A 9,684-nucleotide genomic window follows, 5' to 3' on the forward strand; every position below is an offset into this window, starting at 1 on the left:
TATCCATTTTTTACGGATGTTACTCAAATGGTACCGGGTACAGGTACCGAATTTCTCGAATTGGTTCAATTTTTTGTACCAGTCTGGTACGGTAAATACCGGTTTTTACCTTCAAGTAACAGTCCGTATCCGAATTTCCCGAACCGTTTCGATTTTCGGTACCGACATTTTTCATTTTCCATACTGGTAAATACCGGTTTTTATCTTTAAGTACCAGTACCAAACTGTATCGTATCAGGTATTTTCAATACCGATACCCGATTTTTAAGATTTTCGATATCAAGCTCATCCCTGGTTAGCTCTCTAGTGTAAGGGTAAAATGGTCAAACAAGTATAAAAATGCGAAAATAGGGTAAGCTTCATCAATCACTTGAATCTCACCCATTTTTATCTCGCAAACATCTTCCTCAACTCCACGGCGTCGATCCGAGGAGTTTGAGAAAACCCTAACCCTAATTTATCACTCTCATTCTCTTCTCACAACACTATCAGGTATTTAACTCTACATTCTATTATTCATCTTCATTACTCATGTCTTCATCCTTTAACTTTCCCCCATTTTTACGTTCTTCAATTGTTTCTGTTCATAAAGTTCTGTTTTTTTTCATACAGATGCTATGTTTTGGGGATGTATTTGACCTAGATTGAAATAGTTGAATGAATTTATTTGGTTTTTGAATATGAGTGTGGAGGATTTTAAGTTGTTGAGTTGAAATGATTTAAGGACAGAGATATATGTCAGGGTTTATAAACTAATAACATGGTTATAAATGTTCAACTTCACATTAACCTGTTGTAAAAAAAATAAAAATTTTAATTTATTTTGTTTATAATTTGTTCAGGGAACCTGTAGATTATCCCCTTGTTATGTTTGTGAATTTTTTAGATGCATTTTTTTGATACATTCAGGCAAAGAACCAGTTACTTATTTTTTCGATGCTTGTATGGTGGATTTTATAACATATGTAGGCTATTGGTAACTTTTCAAGTAATATTGGTGCTTTGCTTGGGCTTCTGTTAGTATGCTAATACGCCGACATGCTTAGGACTCGTAGGGACAGTGAGACACCTGCTCATAAATTTGAGTTAAATCAGAGTAGATATGTAAACTTTGGGTGCTCGAGTTTCGAACACCATCGCGTGCTTTTGAATCTTGTTTGTGGAAATCGTAATAAGTTTGTCACAGGCGGTAGTTTTTCTATAAAGAGATAATATAAGAAGTTACTGTTTGGAAATGTTAGCTGCATCTAATGCGACTTTAGTTTATAAGGCGCCAACTTAATTTTGTTGTGGCCCATAGTCTTAAACGAATGGGAGAGGGTAGAACAGGGTTGAGAGTTGGCTATGACTTGATAAATAAACGTCAGGATTTTTCTAAATTGTATGAATTTACTTACAATTCATTGAGTAGCCTATATAAGTGTTAAATTATAATCTAAATGCTTAAAAATATAAAATACTTATCAATAGTTCAATAATCTATAAGAATGCCGATCGGCAGGTAAGTAAAGTTGAAATTTAGGAGATGGTAACATGCATGGAAAAAACTTTATTATTTTATTTCTATCAGTCGGGATAGTATCAGTAACAGTAGTAATTCTAAATAAAGCATGGACAAAGATTTATTTTGGGGTGACAGTTTTAGAAATATTGCTGCTTTAAGTTTAGTATGAAAAACATCTTTTGTTGAATCACTTACGATAAATGTCGTCATCTATTTGCAGTCATGGCAGGCGTAGCACCAGAAGGATCCCAATTCGATGCTCGACAGTTTGACTCCAAAATGAACGACTTGTAAGTTCCCAGCTCTTGTGTTTTTTTTTTTTTTTTTGGAAAAAGAAAATTAGTGGCTACTTGCTATTCAGGTGACCTGTTTTATTCAAGTTGAGGAGTGTAAGCATGTAGTGTTTAAAGATATATTTTTTTTTCCATTGATGCAGGCTTTCAGCTGATGGACAAGATTTCTTCACATCATATGATGAGGTTTACGATAGCTTTGATGCAATGGGTCTACAAGAGAATCTTCTGAGGGGCATTTATGCATATGGTAAGACCGATGATAACATTGCATATATTGCCATAAACATATAGAATAAAAGTAACGTTTTGATATGTCAATGCAGGTTTTGAGAAGCCATCAGCTATTCAGCAAAGGGGAATTGTCCCATTCACCAAGGGTCTTGACGTAATTCAACAAGCCCAATCTGGGACCGGGAAAACCGCCACTTTTTGCTCAGGCATCCTCCAACAACTTGATTATAACGTCGTTGAATGTCAAGCCTTGGTGTTAGCACCAACTCGTGAACTCGCACAACAGATCGAGAAAGTCATGCGGGCCCTTGGTGACTACCTTGGTGTGAAGGTTCATGCTTGTGTTGGTGGGACCAGTGTCCGTGAGGACCAACGGATCCTCTCAGCCGGGGTCCACGTTGTTGTCGGTACACCCGGACGTGTTTTCGACATGTTGCGCCGACAGTCTCTTCGTTCTGATTACATCAAGATGTTTGTTCTTGATGAGGCTGATGAAATGCTTTCAAGGGGGTTCAAAGATCAGGTATATATAGTCAAATTACATTTTGCTAGGGGTAAATCGGTAATTAGTCTCTAACAAGTTGTTTTTTTTTTGTTTCAGATCTATGATATCTTCCAGTTGTTACCATCAAAGGTTCAGGTTGGCGTGTTTTCCGCAACAATGCCACCAGAAGCTCTGGAAATTACTCGAAAGTTCATGAACAAACCGGTTCGGATTCTTGTGAAGCGTGATGAACTCACTTTGGAAGGTATCAAACAGTTCTACGTGAACGTGGAGAAAGAAGACTGGAAACTTGAAACACTCTGTGACCTTTACGAGACTTTGGCGATCACACAAAGTGTTATCTTTGTGAACACACGTAGGAAGGTTGACTGGTTGACCGACAAGATGAGGAGCCGTGACCACACGGTGTCAGCCACGCACGGTGACATGGACCAGAACACACGTGACATCATCATGCGGGAATTCCGTTCTGGTTCTTCACGTGTTCTCATCACCACTGATTTGCTGGCACGTGGTATCGACGTTCAACAAGTTTCGCTTGTGATAAACTATGATCTTCCTACCCAACCGGAAAATTACCTTCACCGTATCGGACGTAGTGGACGGTTTGGAAGAAAAGGTGTGGCGATTAACTTTGTGACGTTGGATGATGAGAAGATGCTCGGGGATATCCAGAAGTTCTACAATGTTGTTGTCGAAGAGCTGCCTTCCAACGTTGCTGATCTGATTTGATCTGATTTCGAAGATTTTTGAATTTGATCCGTGTTTTGTTTTGTTTAAGTTATTAAAAGATCGTATCTTTTGGGAGTAGGATTTGAAATCATGGCTGTACCCTTAGTCTTAATTTCTTGGACTTGTTTTATTCATTTGAATTCCGTCATTCGGTATGCTCCAGTTTTGATCGAAATTCGGGTTGGTTTCATTTAAGTGTGTGCATCATGTTGATAAAAGCGCTTCATGTAATCGATAAGATTTGGTTTATCGCTGGTAGAACATGTTGATTTTGGTGTTGTTAACAGCAATGTGATTCGACAGGACGAAGTTTCTCTCAGGGAGCATCTAACATGAGCATTAGTACGATTATCATTCGCTACTCTAGATCAGGTAAAAATTTATTTCATTTTTTTCCAGCTTGTTCCTGGTTTGACATTTGTAATGCTTTATGGTGCAAAGCACGTTGAAAACAGGCCCTACGTAGGGAATAACATTGAATCTAATGAAACAAAAAATAGCAAGAAGAAAAGGATTTGTAAACCAAGGTACCGGAAAACATTTGACCCACCAGAGCTCTCGAGATGGTTACCTAAACGAGAGCAATCTAGCTACAGACCAAAGAGGTAGATCTCAGATTAGAGGTTCTCAGGGTGCAGTGTCTAAAGAAGCTGTTAATCTCAATTCTAGAAACTTGAAATCCTGCCAACTATCAAATACAAGAGGTTCTTCCAGCAGGGGTTGAATGTGGTTCGGTTTGAATCACATAAACCAAATCAAAAGGTTTAATTTCTATTTGGAAACTGTATTTGGCTTTATTTTGGTGAATTCAGTCATTGGCTAAACTTATAGGCTTTGGTCCAAGTAACAGACATATTTTTTAATGTGTCTACATCTTCATCATACCCAAACATTATTTCAAATGTTGTTAAACATATGATCGATCGATAGCACATAAAAGTTTACTGATAAATAAAATTAAACAAGGTATACTTTCATTAAATTTAAAATGACAAACAAGTTACCTAGTAAATTTGTTCCATGTGATATTTCATAAGAGATTGTCAAACCAAGTGTTCAAGAATCAAAAAGTTTAAATTGTCACACTGAGTTACAAAATTAGATTTTGGGTTCATTAATTATTACCCGAGAATTGAGAAACCATATATAAAAAAAGAGAAAAGTTGGGTAAATAACTGGACCTGATAGTAATGAAATTAGAATTGTTAGCTAACCAAATTAGGTTTTATTAATTTAGTTTACATATAACTGGTCTTGTTAACTAATTAACATATCATTCAAGTTTATTGTAAACGGTTCTAAAGCTTTAAACCACTCTGTATTATTCTCCAACCAAAGACAGTAAACTAAACCAACAAACCAACAACAACCAAATTCAATAAATCCCATAAATAGCAAAACTATCGGTAGAGTCTATTATGGGAATAGGTGGGATCGGGGATGTGCTTCAAAATATACAGTATGTGGTAAAAAAAGACAAATATAACATCACAAACAACCTATAAACGTAGATATAGATAGTAAACTAAAACGTTAATGAAATACTACTACAGAAGAGGTAGAAAAGAATGATCAACATTTACAATCATATATTTGCAAACAATAAATAATGTTTTTAAACAGTAACAAATGATTAAAAAAAACACCAAACTCATGTGAACATTTTTACTAGAAAGAGATGTATGTTGAAAGTCATAAAAAGCTACAAATTTACATATTACTGGGTCACCAACTATCACAATTACTATCAAGGCCAATTTCTTTGTTTTATGGAATAAAGTTGCACAATTTACAAGAGATTAACCAACCCTTTTATTATCATCAAAATTTAGACTTTCTATTCCCTTAAGAGTGCTTTCATACTTGTTTGTCCCCGCAGCTGCATTCTGATTCGAGGATCCGTCTCGTGGTGAGCTTCTCGGTCTAGTGTCCGGGATGCGGGCCCGACCACTGGAGTCCACATGCCTCGTCGATCCACTTGCTCTCTGCACAAGTCCATAACAGTCATATTTGCATATTAGTTAATAAAACATTGAACTGAAGTGCTAAACACCTTTTATTCGGTACTTACCATGGCATCTGTACTGATTGTTGCATCATTAGCAACCGGACTCTTTTCCCTAGGTAGTAAATTGCCGGAATTTCTTCTACGCGAAGGATCCAATGAAGATAAGCCCGCCTGTCTCCCACTTTGCTCGCCTACAATGGATCAACAATTAACAACAACCATCCCAATATCTATTAAACCGTCAATTATAACAAAAGCCAAAAGGCCAAAAGTAACTTTACCATTTGGAATAGCAGAGCTTGGCCCAGCATCCATACCCTAACAATTAGAATAATTGCGTTTAATTTGTGAATTGTGATTTCAATTTCAAAACCAAGTGAATGAGTATGAAACTTACAGGACCGCGGGTCGGAGGAGGAGCAATCTGTGATTGCTGATACTTCAAAATCGTCCAATCAAAAACGTAATCAAACTGAAACCCTGTAAAAAGATGAAAAAAATTTAAAAAGTTATATTAAAATATAAAATCATACACTTTTCATGCTGTTATCGGCTAGAGGGGGTACAACCATAGTCTACAAACCTTCACGGATAAAGAGGTCACGGAATATTCTCTTCAGATAAGCATAATCGGGTTTGTCCTCAAACCTCAACGAACGGCAGTAATGGAAGTATGATGCAAACTCTGTTGGATAACCGCGACATAAGGCCTGAAAGAAATGGCGAAAAATCATTACCCAAGCGTCTTCTTACCAAGTATTAATAAAGTAATTGTCTCTTGGAGTGCAATACCTCAATTGATGTAGAAACTTTTTTCTCACTTATTTTCTCGTATTTCTGTTTCTTATTTCCCGCTTTCAGCCCTTGCCAAGGAAGGCTGGTTGCACAACACAAACAACATTTGACTGACGAAAATACAAGTGGTTTAAGAACAAGTAAAAAAAAGGAAACATGCATTACCTCCCTCTTAGGAAATACATGAGAACGTATCCAAGAGATTCTAAATCATCCCTCCTGCTTTGTTCTATAGCAACAACAAAAAATATAAAAAAGATTTAGAAAACATTCAGTATTCACAAGACTGCATAAGGGTATTTGCATGCATCTGCAACAAGACATACCAATTCCAAGATGAGTATTCATGCTTGCGTATCTAGCAGTCCCGGTCAAGTTTTTGTTGTCTCTGCAGAACCAAGAAGTGAGTATGCATTATTGTTAACTAGTAATTTGACCCACCGCGCGTTGCGGCGGCGTGGAAACATAGAGTAACTCAAACTTAAACCGTCAAATATTTGACCCGACTCGTTTTCGAACAAAATTTACGTCAAAACATAGACCAACTGAAAACGTACATGAAAATAAGCACGAAAACATATTATATTTGACCTGGCTCATTACCGAGAAAATTTATGTCGTAATGTAAACCAACTTGGATTTATAACGAAACGTATTAAAAAATAAGCAAGTAAGAAAATAGTGTTTTTTTTTGCATTAAAGAATGGTACCACGCGTTGTGGCAAAGTCGTAATGTAAAGTAACTCGAATTTATACCGCCTAGTGAAAACGTATTATATTTCACCCGACTTGTTTCCGAACAAAACGTAGACCAACCAAAAACGTACATTTATAAGCACGAAAACGTATTATATTAATTTGACCCAATTACATAAAAACAAGCACTTAAAACTCGAGGGGGGGTCAAAATGACATTTTACAAAGTTTTTAAAAAACTGAGGGGTGTAAGTGTCAATGCAAAAAGTTGAAGGGTTGAATACACAAAAAGAAAAAAAAACATGGGTTGAATGGCATTGTTGTAAATTTAGCAAAGAAAAACAACAAAAAAGTAGAGGTTATGTCTTGGGTACTATTCCTATCTCCTGAGACACCCTCTTTTGTTATAATAATAATAATAATTAAAATATGTAAATCGTAATTGAGTTGTTAACAAGCTCACCTGTACGGAATGTGCTGGTGAGTTGTAGTATCCCTGTATTTCTTGGCCAGACCAAAATCAATGATGTAGACCTGCACGAGAGCATAAAGGGAAGATCACTAAGTTATCGTAAAATCATAACCAACGTTCCAAATTGGCAGCAACACAATGACCAAAATACGTTACTTGATTTGCACGTCGTCCCAGGCCCATAAGAAAATTGTCAGGCTTGATATCGCGATGTAGAAATGATTTAGAGTGCACAAATTCAATACGGTTGATCTGAAGGAACATAAATGTCAACAGCTAAAAACGATAAATATATTTAGAAAAATATAACCAACTAACCATTTGATCTGCAAGCATGAGAACGGTTTTTAAAGAAAGTTTTCTGTTACAGAAATTGAATAAATCCTCAAGACTGGGCCCGAGCAAATCCATCACGAGAACATTATAATCTCCCTCCACTCCAAACCATCTCACATTTGGAATACCAGCTACAATAATGAGATCGTGACGATCATTTTCAATAATAGGATAAAGAGTTCTTAAAAGATATATATGTAAAATATATTGATGCAGCTCCTTACTTCCTCCCTGTAGAATCCTGTATAACTTGGACTCGTACAGCAGCTGAGGATGTTTTGTCTTGACATTTTCCTGAGAACAATTAAAATAAATTAAAATAAAACAGTAAAATAATATTAAAAAGCTTTTATTTTTCCTTAAATTAACAAAAACAACATTTAACTAATGGATAGAAGAATCCTGCAAATGTCGAATATTCTAGCATACTTCATAGCACACTTGCAACATATCATTAATTATACCAACTATGCAACATATCATTATACCAACTATGCAACATATCATTATACCAACTATACTTGTAGATATATAACCTAAAATAGAGCTGTCCCGAATAGCTTCCAAGATTGTGATTTGCTTAGAAATTATTTGGCTAAGCATAATTATAGTTATAGCATGTAGCGGAAGCATGGTATCAACCAAGAAATGGGCCTTATACTATAGCAATATGAGAAATCGCATATTAAACCCGAAATACCAAAATATAAATCATGCAACCATTACTTTCTATCCCCGTGCAAGAAAACAAATCGCATATACAATTTTTCAAAAAGCCGTCGATGAAAAGCATGACTAAAACAATGGTGTAATTGACTTCCAATTTGAAAAAAAAAATCATATGTGATTCAAAGATCCTAAACAATAATGTTGTAAACAAGAGACATTCAATGAAAACAATGAGATCATAACCAGGTAAATTTTCCTAACATATTAACTATTATCAGTTATCAAATACTTGTCGCTCAATAACATAACTTAACACCGTTTACAACTACGTTTCCGTCTGCCAATCCTGTTTCAATGAAAATCTTGCAATAAATAGCTAGTATCCAATCAACACAGACATCACAAATAGGCATTCAAGATTACTTCAAAGAGAAAATAACTCCTCCTTGTTTTAGAAAATAAAATATGCATCCTCACTTTTAGTATCTAAAAAACCTTATGTTTCCAGTTTCCAGAATAATATGCCTATAATAACTAGACAGTTAATTAACACTTTATAACATTAAACATAACATTCACAATGCACCAAACAAATTGATCATTCATCAAGATACAAAAAGAGATAATAACCCTAGAAGTAAACCAATTAACAGTAAACAAATATTAACTGTTATAAAAGAAAACAATACTCACAAGCTTAATTGCAACTTCTTCATTTGTCTGAACATTAGTACCTGCAAAACAAATGAACGAAAAACCTAAATTAAACATAATTTTTGGGGATTATAACAGATGAATGATGAACAGACCTAAATAGATCTCTCCGAAGGATCCGCTTCCAATCTTACGACCTAATCGAAACTTATTAGCAACACGAGGCTCCATGAAGATGTTCTAGGGTTTTGAAGATAAAGAAATTGAATTGTAACGTATTATAGAGGAGTGAATTATTAGGTCGAAGAAAGGAAGAAGACGGTGAGGAGAGAGAGAGAGAGAGAGTAAAAGTTTAAGTTTCTCTCTCTAGAATTATTATTATTATATATGGAAAGGGGGAGGGTGGTACACGCGTTACCGGTGAACCCAAAGGGGTATCTTCTTTTTTTACTTGAACCGGATAGGTTCAGAGTTAATGGTCGGTGTCAGGAGTCAACTGTCTATGATCTATATATATTAATAAAGAAGATGATTTGGGCTATTTGTCTTTGAATGGTGAAGCCAAATTGATGATGTGGCAACTTATTGTTGAATAGATGGTGATTTTGGGAGAGAAGATACAATATTAGATGTTTTGAGAATTGGACACGGGATCCAGAAACAACTGGGTCGGACTTTGGGTCACCTAATGATCCAAACGGATCCTTTATATCCTTTTTACTCATTCTTCTTTCTCATGATCTTTGACATTCTCCACAAACCCTAAAAACCAAAGTTGTTCATGTG

General features: G+C 35.7%; 2 protein-coding genes across 2 annotated transcripts; one reads left to right on the plus strand and one right to left on the minus strand.

Moving 5' to 3' along the window:
* The first annotated feature begins 338 nt into the window (after positions 1–338).
* Positions 339–3,463, plus strand: LOC110865465 (eukaryotic initiation factor 4A-8). Its single transcript, XM_022114716.2, has 5 exons — positions 339–492; positions 1,725–1,794; positions 1,941–2,047; positions 2,124–2,554; positions 2,633–3,463. Exons 2-5 carry the CDS (start codon positions 1,727–1,729, stop codon positions 3,266–3,268), a joined length of 1,242 nt encoding a protein of 413 aa, XP_021970408.1. The 5' UTR covers positions 339–492; positions 1,725–1,726; the 3' UTR covers positions 3,269–3,463.
* Positions 3,464–4,901: 1,438 nt separating this feature from the next.
* LOC110865466 (casein kinase 1-like protein 1) lies at positions 4,902–9,248 on the minus strand. Its single transcript, XM_022114717.2, has 14 exons — positions 9,054–9,248; positions 8,938–8,978; positions 7,800–7,869; positions 7,558–7,706; positions 7,396–7,491; positions 7,231–7,301; positions 6,398–6,459; positions 6,237–6,300; positions 6,069–6,153; positions 5,860–5,986; positions 5,674–5,756; positions 5,558–5,594; positions 5,340–5,467; positions 4,902–5,253 (listed from the first exon to the last, which is right to left on the minus strand). The coding sequence occupies exons 1-14, from the start codon at positions 9,127–9,129 to the stop codon at positions 5,068–5,070; spliced, it is 1,275 nt and encodes a 424-aa protein (XP_021970409.1). The 5' UTR covers positions 9,130–9,248; the 3' UTR covers positions 4,902–5,067.
* Positions 9,249–9,684: the final 436 nt, after the last annotated feature.

This window comes from Helianthus annuus, chromosome 6 (assembly GCF_002127325.2).
Source record: "Helianthus annuus cultivar XRQ/B chromosome 6, HanXRQr2.0-SUNRISE, whole genome shotgun sequence".
Classification (NCBI taxonomy): Eukaryota; Viridiplantae; Streptophyta; class Magnoliopsida; order Asterales; family Asteraceae; genus Helianthus; species Helianthus annuus.

Bases quoted from the DNA above. Each gene is read 5' to 3' on its own strand.
- LOC110865465 (XM_022114716.2), top strand. From the start codon at position 1,727: ATGGCAGGCGTAGCACCAGAAGGATCCCAATTCGATGCTCGACAGTTT. The intron at 1,795-1,940 runs GTAAGTTCCCAG...CCATTGATGCAG, and splicing joins GACTCCAAAATGAACGACTT to GCTTTCAGCTGATGGACAAG. The intron at 2,048-2,123 runs GTAAGACCGATG...ATGTCAATGCAG, and splicing joins GAGGGGCATTTATGCATATG to GTTTTGAGAAGCCATCAGCT.
- LOC110865466 (XM_022114717.2), bottom strand. From the start codon at position 9,129: ATGGAGCCTCGTGTTGCTAATAAGTTTCGATTAGGTCGTAAGATTGGA. The intron at 7,302-7,395 runs GTAACGTATTTT...GCTCTCGTGCAG, and splicing joins TGGGACGACGTGCAAATCAA to GTCTACATCATTGATTTTGG. The intron at 6,301-6,397 runs GTATGTCTTGTT...TTGTTGCTATAG, and splicing joins GAATACTCATCTTGGAATTG to AACAAAGCAGGAGGGATGAT.